Source organism: Nelumbo lutea, chromosome 8 (genome assembly GCF_056320005.1).
Source record: "Nelumbo lutea isolate HS-2025 chromosome 8, American lotus-T2T, whole genome shotgun sequence".
Classification (NCBI taxonomy): Eukaryota; Viridiplantae; Streptophyta; class Magnoliopsida; order Proteales; family Nelumbonaceae; genus Nelumbo; species Nelumbo lutea.
In genome coordinates, this window is record NC_142691.1 from 12,359,157 (window position 1) to 12,376,557 (window position 17,401).

The window sequence follows — 17,401 nt, forward strand, 5'->3', positions numbered from 1 at the left end:
ATCAAACTCGTGAAACTAACTTCACCAAGTAGTTTGGTCAACAGATCCGACGGTAGGCAGCATTCCCTGCTTGATCTCTTTCAGAGGACGCGTCTCCAAATTCTTTGCTTCCAAGCCACGTGTCCTAAAATTCCACGTATCTGTAACCGCCATCAGCTGACTTTACAGCGGCACTCAAACACGTGGACTTGGGTTGTGAACCAACCGACCATTCCACAGGCCCACCTTACACTAAAACTGGTATGAACGGGCCAGATGAAGTTAAGAAGACAAAGGATACCTTCATGTGGGTCCCAGGGATCCACGCTGTAGGCATCATCAATTATTTGCCGTTGGATTAATGATGGAAGAGTTCGGAAGTTCGTAAGTAGTATGATATCGTGACACGTGAAAACACCTTAAAATTATCCTCGGCGAGAGGGAAAGGGAAGGAGAGGGTTTCGTCATGTCTGTTGTTGGTATAAAAGGACGGCACTCGTGTTCGTTACCTGCGTTATCTAGAGGTCCTGAAATCCTCTGAGAGACGGAAAAAACTCATCTACACTATCGCTCTGGAAACCCTAACTCCATATCCTAGGGCTCCATTTTCGCTCGGAAACCCCCTAGCCTTTCAGAACCCTATTCTGTAGCTAGTAATCTGTAAATCACGGCCTCTGAATCTCCAGCTGTCTTTACCGGCTTTGATAGCTCCGGCGGGAACTCTAATTTTCTCTGGGTTTCTTTTGATTCATTTGTTTCGAAACCCTAATTTCTTCATCAGAACTCTGGTATTTTTTTTTGGCGACATCGATTGTGGTGAGGTTACAAGGTTACCGAGTCCTTTTTAGGTGTTTTTTGCCCCAGTCTGTTGAGCCCTATTTATCTTCGGGAAGTAATTCATTCATTAGGAAGAGGAGATCTACAGATTTTTTTCTATAATTATATAATATAAAAAATTGTTTCCCTTTTCTGCTTTTTTTTGCACATACCATCGCTTTCTAGATACTAGTTTTGTTTTCTTTTCTTTATCCGCCAAAACTTAATTTTCTGTAGGAAAATCTAATTGGTTTAGACGTTTCTCTGTAACCCTAGTCTTGAATCCTTAATTTGCAAGGCTAGAGATTTGTTATCTTTGTTTCACTCTGGCAATTAGAACTACTGCTTCTAGTCTTCGGAGGCCTTTGCTCGAATACACAATAACACAACTGTGGCTTGTTTGAGATCCGGCTAGAAATGGTTGGAGGTGGAAGCAGAAGGGACGATGGGCCCTTGGGGATAAGCAATACGAACGTTTTCGCTGCTCTCGAAAGCCTTAGAAGAAAGAAGAAATCTGACAAGGAGCATGGGTCGTCGAAGAGCAAGGGATCTTCCAAAAACCAGGCCAAGGAACCTGAACCCCAGGTTTACTGGACGCCGGCACCTCTGACGGTGAAATCCTGGGCCGATGTTGATGATGATGACGATTACTATGCAACAACAGCTCCGCCTAGTGCTTGGGGTTCAACAGAACCACGACAAAGTAAGGATAGTTCAGCTCCCGTTGAGGTGTGTAGTTCGACCAACTCTTTACCTTTCTGTTTCCTTCCAGAGATATGCATTTTGGGCGATGTTTAATTCAGTTATACTGTTGTGATGGATTTGTTATGGGGGTATGTTATTGATTCATTTTCTATTGAAACAGTCACTCTTTGATCTCAAAAACGTGTGAAGATTTTTCTTCAGCCTTATCTCCAAATTCTTGTCTGTTTGCAATATGCAATGCCGATATCTGATTTGGATATGTATATTTTAATGCAAGTAATTATACCGTATCTATGTGGTGGTTTTGCATGCTGTTAAGGTGACCATGAACTTGTCTACGTAAAAGACGTTTGCATTGTAACAACTCGTTAATGAACGAGAAGAAACGGACGTTTACTTGTTTATTCTTCTATAAATGTTGTTCCTAGAAATGATTTTGATATCCAATACTGATCGGAAATCAATATTGATATTTCTGATATGGATGGAAAAAGTTGATGTATGTGAGCATTATATCTCTGAAGAAGGCTGTTTTCTTGTTTGCATTACGTCAGTTGTAAGTGCTGGACGAACTCACTTCTAATGAATACGTATCTTTAACGCATTTCACCATTTCCTACTCTGATCTGATATGCATAGTGTGATTTAAGTGTATCAAAATACCAAGACTCCAAACGACAAGAGACTGAATGTGTTTATTTAGGGCAAACTAATGTTGTAGTTACAAGGATATGGGAGTCAGAATCCAACGCTTGTCCAAGAGTCTGGCTTGGCAAGATGAGAAAACATAGACTCACAAAAATAGTTCATATATGATATATCATCAAAGTAGTTCACTTCTTTTCTAATCAAGCAGAAGAAAATAGTTCTTTTTTTTTTCTGAATTCTAACATTGTATGCCTGCAAAAAATGTTGGCTTTGTTACTAAGCAACATTTGATATAAAAATTATAGTAATCTTGAACATTATCTGTTCATTTATGTCAAATAAAAATGGAATGTTACGTTGAAGTGTCACTGAGAAAGGATTATTGGACTCTGATGCATGTCTGTCATGGGTATGCCATCTATTTAGGAAGATCCATGCAACAATGGTGCAATCATGCATATTTATTTTTTCCTACATTTGTGGGATGATATTTGTGTCCCTGTGCTTATTTGGCATGTGATCCTAGTAAATGCAGTCTTCATGCAACACATATACATAATAGTTGTTTTACTGTTCAATGAGGTTAATGAATCATAAATGAGGGGAACTATTGATAAAAAATAAATGAGGGGAACTAATAAGTGTTGCAAGTTGTCTAATTTATTAATGGTAAAATCCGTAATTATACTTTGTTAATCATAAAAAAGTTCAAAATTATACTGAAAGTATTCCCAACCGCAATGCAAAAGTAGAACAATCATAAGCTCACAAGTTACCTACTGTTATGGAGTTCTACATGGAGATTAACCTCTTTTATTTGAATTACTAAATTCCTAGAAGGTAGATGACACAGACACTAGGGAGTACTAGTTTTTCCTACCACTTAGAATCTATTATGTCTTCAAATGTCACCAATTTTCTTTTATTCATTTCCTGTATTTTAGCACAAAGCTATGTAAAAAACTGCTGTATATCTTTATTTGGTGCCAAAACACTCTTAGACACCTATATAAGAAAATAAAATAGTGAACTATTTAACAGCTTTCTACAATTGGTTAGCTCTCATCAAGGTGAATGGTTTTTCACCCTTTCTAATGGATATCAATCCAAGCAGTCTATGATGTGCATTTCACTTTGATGACATTAGAGTAATAAATTTTAGAAGCTGAATTCTCTTGCAAGTTGCAAGTATTTACTGTACTGAATAGCTTTTTATAACTAGAGTTTTACCAGTTAATTAAAAAATGTTAGTTTGGTGACATTTTATTCTTCCAATGGATCATGATACATTAGGTGAAGTTGTTTGGCCAAAATTTCAGAAACTCATCCCAAACTTTTGGTGTTTCACACAAAACTTAGTTTATCTGAATTTTCAGTTCTATAGGATCCATACAGAGTTGTGTTCTAAGAGATATTTATATTGTCTCTCATTTGACTGTGAATATCAGAGAGCCCTTGTGTGCCAGACTCCTGATTACCTTAAACTTGTAGTCCTACGTGGTTTGTTGTGTATTTTGCTGCTGTTTGTGAGCGAGTTGATCAATTACTCAATGATAAATACGGAAAAATTCATAATTAGTTCATTGATAAATCATTGTAATAATTTGAAATAGGAAAGCAATAGTGGGTTAAGGGTGTTTTAGGAAAATTATAACTGCATAGTACCACTTTCATTCATCAAATTGAATAATTGATGCACACATGAATAAATAATAGAAACCTAATTTATCTATCTTAATTGGTTTCTTAGCAATAAATAAATAAACAAATAAATAAAGTTTTGAATTTTTGTTGCATGAACACAAAGCTAGACATGGCTTTAATAGTTCATTCCGTAGAGCAATGGTAACCATCTAAAATATTGCTCATTGTTTGGTGTCAACTTGTCGTGGTACCCAATTCAAACGAGACATTAGTCCAATCTTCCAAATGGATTACCATTGTCAGCTCATCCAATATGGATTCAAAATTATAGTTTCTGTTTCATCAAATTTGTACATCATTTAAACAGTTAATTTTGATGGTTAGTCTTCATATTTAAAGTTTTTTTTTTCCATGGTCTCCTAGATGATTGTTTCCCTTTTTGTGGATTCAGCTTCATACATGGGCATTCTTGAGCCTGGATGAAATCAGAAATCTAGGGTTAGGCTTTGGTTCATATTTGAGTCATTGTAATTGTTGCATGCTTTGGTTTGATTGCTATTACTTAAAAATGCTATATATGAACACACAATTTAAGGTACAATTTTATTTTGCTATTTAATTATGTCATGGAATGGGTAATAGTCGATGTAGGATTCTATAATTGGTCTGTTCATCTTAGTTGCATTTGGATCTCTCATGATTGGCATTGCATTATTCGATATACACCATTAGATGTAGGTACCAGATCTTATATTAATTGTAAATTTCTCATACAGCTTTTTGCAATAATGCCATACTGTTAGAAGACCTGTAAAATTTGGAGGCAAGTTGAAAGGGTGTCTTTATGATATTACAGGAAAGTGAAAGTGAGGAAGATGGTATTGATTTAGGTGATGATGATGTTGAAGAAGAACATGAGGAAGAACATGACCATGAGCCTGAGGTCTTGGTGCAAGCTGAGACGGTGGTGAAGAAGCCTTCTCAAGCTTCTGTGGCACCTAAGGAAGCAGAGAGGCAGCTATCAAAGAAGGAGCTGAAGAAAAAAGGGCTTGAAGAACTTGATGCCCTTTTGGCTGAGCTGGGTATACCCAAGAAAGATACACCCGGCCCAGAGGAATCACGTGGTAATCTTTTTTAGCCTATTATTACATAGCCTACATATGGATTTTCTTTTTTTTGGCTCGGTGCAGTGCTATATCAAAGCGTTTGAATAGTTAGTTGAGTGCATGACTGGACCACTAACTTGTCAATCAATAGGTCGTGTGGGTTAATTAAGCAGCAACTAGGGTAAATAGTCAACCTAATCAATCAATAGGTCGTGTGGGTTAATTAAGCAGCAACTAGGGTAAATAGTCAACCTAGTCAATCAATAGGTCGTGTGGGTTAATTAAGCAGCAACTAGGGTAAATAGTCAACCTAGTCAACCCCAAAATTATTATAAAGTTAACCTTTTCGTATGTATATTCCTAATTAATTAAAATAATATTGTTTATGCTATTATCTTTTTATGTGATCTAAGTATTTGTAATGTTGTATGGTTTTCTGATGGTGTATAAAAAAGAAGGTATAAAATTAAAGAAGACAACCGAGGAGTTCTACTAATTCTCAGTCAGTAGTGTGGTGGTATGTAGTTGCCACAAATAAGGGGCTAATCAAATTGTCAAGGTTGTGCTCTTTCTTTGGAAAACAAAGGCCATATCTCTCTATCATCTAGCCTTCCTTTTTTATGTTTGGTAGATAAAAATAATTTAGATTAAATGTTTTGTATCATTTTTATTGGATCTTTGCATTCTATATTAACTTGTTTATGATATTACATCAATATCTTAAATTTAGATCGTATTGTTTTTGTGTTTGATTAGTCCTAGGTGTTTAGTAGTCATGACATTGAATAGATAGAGAGGCCAGAGTCATAGACAAACCATATCGATAGCACTGTTTCAGTGTTTATTTGCTATTATGATGATGGCACATTCTTAATTGATTACTTAAATATAAGATGGCTGTATCATAATCTGCAACATTATTTATTAGATCCAGATATATAAAGCAATATTCTTTATTGGTCTATATAAATCAACATTATTTATTAGATCCACATGCACACTCTTAATTTAGTAGCCTCTCTCTTTCTCTCAAACACGTATTCAAGAACGTTTCTGCAGTGAATGCAAATGCATACCATCTTTGCTTCCATATTAGTGAATGTATCTTGGGTTTTTTAACTGCAAAGTTTCTCCCATGTTCTTTGTGTTGTCGGTTTGTCTCTTCAAGATCATTGGGAAAATAATGCTTGCAAGGTGAATCGCATGTGATCATGTTGCAAAATTGGTGATAGGTGTTAATTCTGTGTGATTGAAATTCCACTTGTTGATATGACGTGAAAATGTTAGTTTTCATTGTCTTGTGATATGGCTTCTGGATGCAGTAAAAGTTCATTTTGACAAACAAAAAGATTTTTCCCTGCTGCTAGTACTTGCTGGTGTCACACGAGACAGATTCATTTAAGACTATTTCCATTGATAGTTTTATATTCACTATGCTATGTGCTGTCTCAGTGAAAGTAAGTGCCCTCATACTTTGCACGGTTACTTGTTCGAATTGGTTCTCCTCTACTCATGTACCTGTGTAAAAGGTCATTGAAGTGATAATTGTATGTTGTGTTCTGGTACATGTTGCTTATCACAACATGAGAACTAGCGGACATTTCATGTGGTTATCTTTCTTCTTGTACTGGCAGGTGCTGCACAAGATAAGAAGGAAGAGGAGCTCAATGGGTATTCAGAGAAAAAGGAGAATGCCACCGGGGAGAGCAAAAGTGCAAAGAAGAAGAAGAAGAAGGACAAATCTTCAAAGGAAGCTAAAGAATCACATGATCAACTTAATGGCTCAGACAATGCACCAGATGAAACTGCTGGCACTGAACAGGCAGAGGAGACAAGTTCCATTGATGTGAAGGAACGGATAAAGAAGGTTGCATCTATGAAAAAGAAAAAGTCAAGTAAAGAGATGGATGCTGCTGCCAAAGCTGCTGCCGTTGAGGCTGCTGCTAGGAGTGCAAGACTTGCTGCAGCAAAGAAGAAAGAGAAGAACCACTACAATCAACAGCCGGTGCGGTAAGGACCCTCTCTCCCTGCCCCCTCTCCCTGGATATGATCGTGTTCATGTATTCCCCCGTTCCATTTGTTGAAGCAAAATAAACAGCAGTCTCTGGTGTTGGGGAATAATCTTTGATATGGTACAGCTCTGGTTTTTCCTGGAAGAATCCAATTTGACATTATAGGTTGTCTCAACGCCCAAAATGTCTTGTGACATTATTATTCCAGACAATTTTTCTTATGCAAAATTTCTTCTTGCATGTTGTTAGTTGATGAACTTGATAGCTCACTGCGCTGTTCATTTGGTGCCTTGGTGGTTGTGGTTCCGGTTCACTTAAGATGTTGACGAGTATCAGTTGTGTCATGGATGGATGGATGGATCAATCTACATGGGATTATGAAATCCAGCCACAAATGTCTAGGTTGTCTTAGTGTTTGCTGGCGTTGTGATGCAAAGTTGTAGAGAATCAGGTGAAGGAAATAGCCCACTTGGGGAACATCTTCATTGTTGTAACTTGTAACGCGTCTTATTGTCTTGTTCTTTTTCTATTTTGGTTCGTTCCAAGGGACAAAACAACGTGGGGTTGCACATCCCTCCGAAACCGACCGAACCAGAGTTTGCAACTCTCGGTATCATGTATCCTGTTTGTAAGAAGTCTATGCCCCCCTCCCCTCCCGGTTCTGGGACCTTACCTTAGGGTGGTGGCTTCGTAGGAAGCACATTTGCACCTCGTGGTGTCCACACTAAAGTTGTGGAAAACCCTGGAAATCATTTTCAAACCCTCTTGGTTGGATCATGGATGTATGAAGAAGCGTGCCCATTGCATCGCTTATTCCTACTGGCATCATTTGCATCAGCTTTCTCATCTGATGGTCAGGTGTCATTTTAGACAAACAAATACGAACCTGCCATTTCCAGATATGAACACATGGCAATATAATGTATGTAATTTACGTTACAAGCGTCCTGGAAAGTCTTGTGCACATGTCATGCAGCCAACATTGGCAAGTCATTTCAGCCTGGTGGAATTTCTGGTTTATTCTAAAGGCCTTCGATACAATGGCATGCAATACTTGGCTTGGTGTGTGTTGCATTGTCTTCTTTCAATTGTGTGGTTGGTTCCAAGCATGGGTGCTAAGATGATAGGCGAGCAAGTGAGAAATTTATTACAACAATCAATCTCCCTTATTTGTGGAAGGGTGGGATGCTATGTTGCCATCATATTGTCATCCCAGCGGCATTGGCCGGTGTAATGGTTTGACGTTTATAAAAGAACAAAGGAAAAACTGAAAAGATGACTTGGACCCAAGTAGTGAGATAGCCAGATAGGAATATAGGATAGATCACTATTCTATTCTAGTAATAAATACGCGCTGAATGGTATAGTGGTCGTCTGTCGTCTATTAAAATCCCTCATTGGCCGGCATTGGCCGGTGTATAAATACGTGCTTTAGGCCTAGTGCCACTTTTTTGGTTCCTCCTGAACTTTGAAACCCGATAATTTAGTATCCAAATTTTTAAAATGTATCAATTCAGTAATTATTATTAACCAGTCTGTTAAGTGGCACTTCAAAAGACAAATGCTTTTTCAGTGTCATTTAATTTTTTTTATCAATCATCTAAATGTTGATAAAAAATAAACAGTTTTAAATCTTTGCCTGTTTAAGTTGGGTCAGTTTGGAAGGAGTGTAAATACAAATATGTAGAGTGCAAAATTTTGTATTTTGTATGAATTTTTATGTATTTATTCTGTATATATTTGTATTTGTACTCTTTCCAAACTCAAATGTACACTATAAATATATACAGTGCAAATGTATACTAAATAATACAAAGAACAAGGTTTTGCGCTCTGAATATTTGTGTTTGTACTCCTTCCAAAATAAGCCTAATTCAGTATTTCATCAACTTATTTATAGTTATGATTTGCACTTCCATTTGATCACTCTGCATCTCCGACCCACAAATTTATCTCATATCACTACTCACAAAACACTACTTCCATGTATTGGGGACATCTCTCCATGAAGGACAAGGGAGATATTCCAATACACATATGTAGTGCCTTGTGGGTAGGAGATCATATGTCCCTATGAATGCATGCATGAAGTGTTGTCTTGTGAGTACGAGATCTGCAGTGTATCGTTGTTCCTGCTAATTTTCACCAACTCAAACGAAATTTACACTGCAAACAAACTGAGCCTCAAGGGAAATGGAAAAAATATCAAAATGATCTGGAAGGATTGTTGTTACATTTATCCCTATTTGGGTGCCAAAATGAAATGTTTCAAAACGTCTTCATCTCTCTGTCCAGGACGAGCTTGAAATGAAACTATTCTTGCTACCATTCGAACTGAAAAACTTAAACTTTGAAGACGAAATATATTCCATCCATCTACAATGGCCAATGGATTTTAGAAATAAATCAAGGATTCAAACCATGGTCTTTTAAAATTTTAAGGATGCCCAAAAAAGAAGTGGAGTTGCAGCCAACCCACTGCAGAATTCTGAAATTACAGCCCCCATAGTTTACTAGTAGCCCCCTTATAAACTGCATCCTGACTGTGGTTTTGGCATCAATCCACGGTCAGGATTCATCCCACCTGTACAGTGGGGCAAAGAATTCTGTGGTGGGCTGAACTGTCATTCTCCCAAAAAAGAAGGTGATGCAAAAAAAAAAAAAAAACTCAGAACAAGAAGCTCAGTGCTTCAAACAAATGTCACCAAGGGGGTGTTCAGATCTGTTCACGTAGGGATGCAAATGGATCGGATCGGATTCAAACCACTACATATTCAAATCCAATCTGACAATGTTCATGTCAGATCAGATCAGATCCGAAGATCCGACTTGTTTTTTTTTTAAATTAATAAATTATTGAAAGAAAAATAAAATATATTAACTTAAATAAAGTAAAAGAAAAAAATACATGTATTATTTAATTATTTTCATCATATACATACATGTTTTTTATAAAGCATAATTAATATAACAAGTTTATAAAAATATAATATAAAAAATATATTTATAAATAAATAACATATATAAGTATTATATATATTCATATTTATAAATATATAATATATTGGATCAGATAAGGGGGATCCGAATCTGGTCTAATTTCTGTTTGGATCCCATTATCCAATCCGATCCAAAATTCCAAACAGGATGATCCAAATTTAACCAAATAGGACTAAAATGATCTGATCCATTTGGATCCCTAATCTACTGATCACAATACATTGCTAGCCACGTTCACCCGCAAAACATCTGGAACATCATTTGTTGTTTACATCATCCATATTCCTGATATATGCACGGCTGGATGTGCGTGGCCAGCAATGTATTTGTGGTCAGCCATCAAGGGTCCCAGCTACCAAAGAGTAGACACGGATGGTGTCGTTTTGTTGCCCGGATGCAGCAGGTCATGTGCCCTCTGCATGGACCTTTCAAGAGTTAACAACATGATGATGCAAGAGTTCCAAAAAGGAAAAAGTCTACATCGAACCCTTGTGCCGTGTTTGGTTTGATAGAAAATAAAAGATAATCAAAGAAATTCGTGTTTGAGAAGAAAGAAGTTTTCAACTGACACTTTTAAAATGCTTAAGTTCAAGTGTTGTAATTGTGATCGCTAATGTATGATTAGAAAAAAAAATGCTATATCAGCAGTATTCTAAACGTGAACTAAGATCAATCTTGAATTAATAAATTAAACTAGACAAAGAAGAGAAAACTAAGAGAGCAGAATAGAAAGAATGACGAGGAGAAAAATCTTAACCTTTCCTAACAGCTAGCCGACCTTAATTAAATATGTGACAATATTTTTTCACTAAGAAGTAAGAAGTCACTTCAAAAGAGAGAGAAATAATTCAATAAGAGAGAATAGAAAGAGAAACTTATAATGATAGAAATTAGCGTAGATTCATCCAATCCACGAACTTTGTTAAGCAAAATGAAATAATAAAAACTAATAATATTTCTAATTGAGCTTTACTCCCAACAAGAGTAACTAATTAAAGCACCTTGTGAATTTTGATGAATACCATTGGATTGGTCACTTCTTTTATGATATTGGTTGATTAGGGCTGCAAGTTGGGCCGGGTTAAGTCGGGTTGAAGCCAACTCTAGTCCAATCCTAAGTTTTAAATCCCCAACCCTAATCCTAACCCAACCCGATCTACCCAACTTTAACCCCAACCCTAACTAAATTCCTTCAATCCCAATACAACCCAAAGTCAACTTCGGGTTGGGCCCAACCCAACCTTCTTCCCATCCCTTATAATCTTGTAAAACTTCTTAATTTCATATCTTAATTCAACTTTCACTATATATATTAATCCTATATTTTATTAGTATTTATTTGTTGATGTTCTTATTGGTTCTTTAAGTATAAAATTCAGAAAAAAAAAGTGTTTGAAATGACTATAGTTTATTATGAGTTATGACTTATAATAGAATTTTTATGGGTAGCAAGTTATGGGTGGTAAAACAACAAAGAGGAGATAAAGAATAAAATATTCAAAAACATAAAATATGTTATTAAGGTTTTAGTATTTCTAATTAGGACAAAGTGAAGTGATTATCTTAAAAGAAATAAATGATAGTATGTGGTGGGGGCTATACAATTATCATGCATATAAACAAATCAATATATGTTATATCATATATATAATATATTTATATATGATATGTACTATAGAATTTGGTTCGAGTTGTCCAATGGATTAACCCTAACCCAATCCGAAGTAAAGTTATGTTCATAAATTTCAACTCTAACCCCAACCCGAGCATCAATCCGACCCAATCCAACTTTTTCGGGTTAGATTAGGGAAAACCCGGCCCAAGTTGTATCCTTAGGATTGATTGGCTACAAGTTTTTCTGATATATGTCTTTTTGGTATTATAGGCAAACCTAACACCCAACTAAGGGGTGTTTCTCAAATTGCCAGTAGGTATGATTCTGTTCTTTTGAAACAAAAACAACTGTCATGAGCTGCCATATTCCCCTAGTTAGGGATATATAGAAAATTAACATTTATCAAAATAAAAAGAAAACTTACAACCACATTGTATATCGTCCAAAATGTACAGATTTATTTTATTCTAAGAAGAGTCGATTCCTTTCAAATCAGTAATCACCAAATGAGACTCTGATTCAAGGAGAGTATTTTACATTGATTAATTGAGTAGTAAAGAAAGAAATATGCTCCAAGCTACATCTAATCCAATTCCCCATTGGCACTGGACTCCACCAAATAAATGAAATCAATTGATTCAGTTTGATGTAAGCATATAATACACAGAGGATCGATCAGTATGCAACTCCTTGACCCTCCATAAGAAGATTAGAAGAGAATTGAAAACAATTGAGGCAAAAAGTCTAGTACTCCTGCTCTGCTATTGGAATAAAATTTCTTTAATAGTCAACATCTCCCATCTGCATCCAGTCCAGGCAGAATTATCACAGTGGCTTTCTTCACATTTAATTTACACGGCTTCATTTTATAATAAAGTCAACACTAACTCATTCTGATGGCCAGAATTTTGATGATGAAGTCTCTAATCCTCAAATGCACAGAACTTCCATGGAAGAAAAATCAATAGGAAATATGTCAGCCTAATCGAATAAGGCAAGGTTTTTAAAATTGGATCAGACAGGGAATCATTCTGAGGACCAGTTTTCGGATCAAATGGTCCAACTATCCACTCGAGTGGCTGCATCGATCCCATCTTAGGGCCTGTTTGGAAGGGCTGAGCTGAAGGATTCTGCTAAACTATGCATTAAGTGCTCAAAAAAATAAAAAAATAAAAACCATTGAAACAGTCTGAAGCAGATATATCCCTTCAAAAATGACCAATAGCCGATTTGGGCGCTCTGGATTTTCTCACCAAAAATAGCCTCCAAAAGTATCCATGTGGGGCTCACCTTCGAAAATCAGAAGCCACTGCACTTCCACCTTCCCAAATGGGCACTTAATTTCTTCATACAGGACCAATGTTCATTCCTGAAACATTTTCAGGAAAGCAATTGGTTATGCAGTTTGGGGTGAGTATTCGGTTTATCAGGCATAAAATATAGAATCAAATAAATTAAAACAGAATAAAACCAAAATAACCAAAACCAATTTTTTTGTTTGGTCTTTCGTTAAAATTGAATTTTATTCTATAATGAAATTTGATTAATTAACTTAATTTTTCAGTTAATCAAATTTTCAATTCTAAAAACCAAAACAGATTAAGTAAGAGGGTGTTCGATAACATGATTGATTTTGTTGTTGAAAGCAAAAACATGTGACGCATCAGCAAAATTATATAATTTTAGCAGACATGGCAGTTGTTTTTGTTTTCAAAAACCATGTTGCCGAACAGGTAAACACCCCCTAACATACCCAAAAACCAATTTAATCGATTCAATTGTTTTGATTTTAACCAAATAATTATACTCTTCTTCTCTCTTCTTATGCATCGGCATTTTGCACGTGCCACTCAATTAATATAAAAAACGAGACATCAAGACGACATTTTATGTTAATTTTTATCATATTTATAATATGTATCAATAAATTACTATTTATTGTTTTCAAACAAATATGTTTAACTTGTGCAGCAAAAATTGCAATAAAATAAATACATGTATATTCAAGTTGGGATTGTTTATACCTGTTCTGATCAACTAAGACGCAAATCAAGTAAGTAAGCTGAATCCCTTACTATTCCTATTGTGTACATCTTTAATTTTATTTTTTAAAAAATTTATCACCTCTATATGTCTATTACTAATACTCTTCTTAGAAATGGGCCTAGTTCAAATCTTGAAACCTAAAGAGTTCACAACTTCCCCCACATAATGCGTCCCAAAAATGCTCCACATACACATCTCAACGTACATTAACAATATCTCCCATATTTATTGATGAAAGAAGATTTGGCCCGATCTCACCGTTATGTGACACGTGGCAAAGGCATCAGTTTTGCATAAAAACAAGCCTAAGGCGCGAGCATCGAGGGGAGAAACCAGCGGTCAGAACTCCCTGCTAGGGGCCCGAACTCACCCTTGGCCCCAAACTAGAAAAGTAATCCGAACTGGCCTGCATGCAAAAGTTCGGGACATACTTCGCCGAACTGGCCCGCCTTGTAACAGTTAAGTACATACTTTGCCAAACTGGCCTGCCTTAACAGTTCGGGATACACCTCGCCGAACTGGCCTGCCTTGTAACAGCTCAGGACATTTCACCGAACTGGCCTACCGTGTAACAGTTCGGGATATACCTCGCCGAACTGACCTGCCCTATACATACCTCCGAACTCAAGACTTCGCCTCGCTCACCACTCCACCACATCGCCCTCAGGGCACCAAAACCAAATAAACCGTACTGTGCCTGACACTGAGGAAGTCCGTGCCCGAGGGCGGCGCTCAAGACTGACGGGATTTGACGCTTGACGGCCGCTCTCCAAACAGCCACCTGCCACCGCCTCCTGGCACCGCCATATCCAGTTAGAGAAACGGTTCCAACAAAAGGCAGTGACGGTTCTGTCCCAGCAGAAAGGACGATGCCCGAGTTGACAGATGCAAGGGTAATCATACCCAACCTGACAAGGGCCTCGGAGCGAGTGCGCGAAGTGATTATAAAAGGCCCCCTACCCCCAACAAACAAGGTATGTGAACTTTGCGCTATCTGGTCTACACTTTGCCTTTGAAAGATTACTAACTTGAGCTTCGGAGTTATCTCACCGGGTTCCCCACGGAGTTCTCTCATCTTTCTCGTTTCAGGCTCCCCGTCGCTCCAGCTCAGAGGCGAATTCGTTGACAGCTAAGACCGGCCAGATTGCGCTCCATCAATTGGCGATGTCTGTGGCAACGCTTCTAAAAGCCTCCCTCTAAATCTCTCTTACCTACCCTTCTTTCAAAAACTCCAACACCTACTCCAACACCGAAATGGCCTCCTCCAGTAGTGCCGGACGTGGAACAGAAACAACCACTACCGGAGAGCAACTCCATGTTCCGGCGGTGTGCATTGGGCAGTTCACCATCCCCCTTTTAGCGGATGGGATCCCAAGTTTGAATGTGCCACAGGCGGTGGCACCACTGAACCAACCGCTGTCCCACTAGCAGCCCGCCAAAACCAATTAGATGATCTGATGCAATGCATGCGGGCAATGCAGGCCCAAATGCAGCAATTCCAGTAGCACCAACTCCAGCAACACCAGGTGTTGCACCACCTCTCCAAACACCATTATCAAAAACAGTTCCCTCAGCTACCCTTGAAACAGCCACTGCTCCCCCCCCCCCCCGGAACCCTGTTTCAAAGCCGATCAAGGCCTCCCCTCAAGGCAGACGACCTCACCAAGGAGAGGCTTCCCGACCACAGAACCCCCCTAATAGTGAGGCCTCGTCCCCGGGCTGAAAGCAAAGAAAGATCACCCCCGCCTCGCAGCTCGCGGGTGGGTCAAGAACCTCGCCCACAAAGTCACCCCGACACTCCAAGCCCGAGTTCCCACTCACGAAGAACCGCTTCAACGCCTTAGCAGCAGGCCAGCATTCTGGGCCCATCGAGCTCGGCAACACAGAGGCCAGCAGCGCCAGCACCAGGCCCACTCAAAGAAGGCACCGGCGAAGTCGCCGAGCTGCCACCCGTGTGCTACCCGAGCTCAGAGGCAAGGAAGAAACGAGCTCGGGCGAGGTAAAAACCATCCACATTCTCTTAGTTCCTTCCCCCCTTTCAGCAGAACTTCTGGCAGTCCCCTTGCCTAGAGACTTCAAACTCCCATCTCTGAACAAGTATGATGGGTCCTTTGACCCCAACGACCACGTCGACGCGTTCCAGTCGCAAATGCACCTTGCTAGGGCCAGCGAGTCATGCATGTGCGTGGCCTTCACCACCACCTTCAGAGGGGTGGTCCGCACCTGGTACCGGAACCTAGCTTCCGGGTCAATAAGAAGTTGGGCCTAGTTCGTGCAGATCTTCACTACGCACTTTGTTACCAGCAAAAGGTGCCTCAAAACCGAGGAAAGCATCTTCGGGGTAGTCCAAAGAGAGGGAGAACCGATACGGAGCTACATCAAGCGGTTCAATGAAGCATGCTTGCAGATCCCTCATTTAGACCTCGCAGTACAGCTTGTCGCGGCCAAAAGAGGTGTGATGCACAAAGAATTCAAATGGCACATGGTGGCCAACCAGCCCGCAACCATAGCCGACTTCCTCAAGCTCGCAGACAAGTTTATGAGAACAGAGGAAGAGATCAACCAAAGAGCCGAAGGCGGGGTTGAAAAAAGAAAAAGAGAAGGCGAGCCCTCCAACCCCGGTGACAGAAGAAGCCAGAACTGAGAGGCGAAGCCAAGCCAGTTGTCCCGAGCTCCCTTAGCAGTTCAGACGGATTACACGCCGTTGAACACGAGGCGGACCGAGATCCTGATGGCGATCAAGGACGCCCCTTATGTAAAGTGGCCACCTCGCCTGAAAAGCAACCCCAACGAGAGAAACAAAAATTTATATTGTAGTTTTCATAAAGATCACGATCATAGCACCGAGCAATGTAATAATCTCTGCGACGAGATAGAGAGACTTATCCATCGTGGATACTTGAGAAATTTTGTACAGTATGACAATAGTAATAAAGCGGGTTGGCAAGGGGAACACGGGAATGATGTCCCCGAGCCGAGCAGCAGACCAGCCGAAGCCTTGCAGCGACCTCCCCCAAAAGAGAGGCCAGTCTGGGGAACCATCCATGTGATAGTGGGCGGTTTGGTGGTGGTAGGATGCACTTCGGCAGCAGCACAGACGTCAGTTCGCGAAGCAGCCCAAGAAGAGTAGAACACTCCCAAGAGGCCAAAGACAGAAGAACCAATCTTTTTTACGGAAGATGACGCGCGAGGTGCTCACTACCCCCACGACGACGCGCTCGTCATAAAGCTAAGGATCAGCGACTTCGAAGTCCAGCGCGTACTGGTAGACTCAGGCAGTTCGGCGGACATCCTATTTAAATCGGAGTTTGACCAATTGCAGTTGCAGAAAAGCGAGTTGAAACCCATGCACACTCCTCTGGTGGGTTTTAGTGGAGAGGAAGTCAGGCCCCTGGGGAAGATAACAGTACCTGTGGAAGTGGGCACATGGCCATGCGCGGTAAGACTCAACCACGATTTTCTGGTGGTCACGACCCCCTCCCCATACAACGCCATAATAGGGCGACCAATTACGCATATTCTGTGTGTTGTGGTTTCCACCTATTATCTAGCAATGAAGTTCCCAACGGACTTCGGTGTGGGGGTAGCGCGGGGTGACCAACTTGAGTCCCGCAAATGCTATGTTGCCGCCTTAAAGGGAAAAACCAAGGTAGGGACGACCTAGAACTGGAGCGGCTTGCGGAGTGGGGCAAGGAACGACCTTCACCCACTGAGGAAACAGTCGTAGTCCCGACCTCGGCTACAGATCCGGCGCGAACACTACAGATCGGTGCCTCCGTCAAGGAGCCTTTGCGAACTGAACTGGTGAGTTTCTTACTCCAAAATTTAGT

At 39.6% G+C, this 17,401-nt stretch overlaps 1 protein-coding gene across 1 annotated transcript; it reads left to right on the forward strand.

The window, feature by feature from the left end:
* The first annotated feature begins 395 nt into the window (after positions 1–395).
* LOC148842760 (uncharacterized) lies at positions 396–7,167 on the forward strand. Its single transcript, XM_088958115.1, has 3 exons — positions 396–1,524; positions 4,649–4,916; positions 6,533–7,167. Exons 1-3 carry the CDS (start codon positions 1,213–1,215, stop codon positions 6,910–6,912), a joined length of 960 nt encoding a protein of 319 aa, XP_088814241.1. The 5' UTR covers positions 396–1,212; the 3' UTR covers positions 6,913–7,167.
* Positions 7,168–17,401: the final 10,234 nt, after the last annotated feature.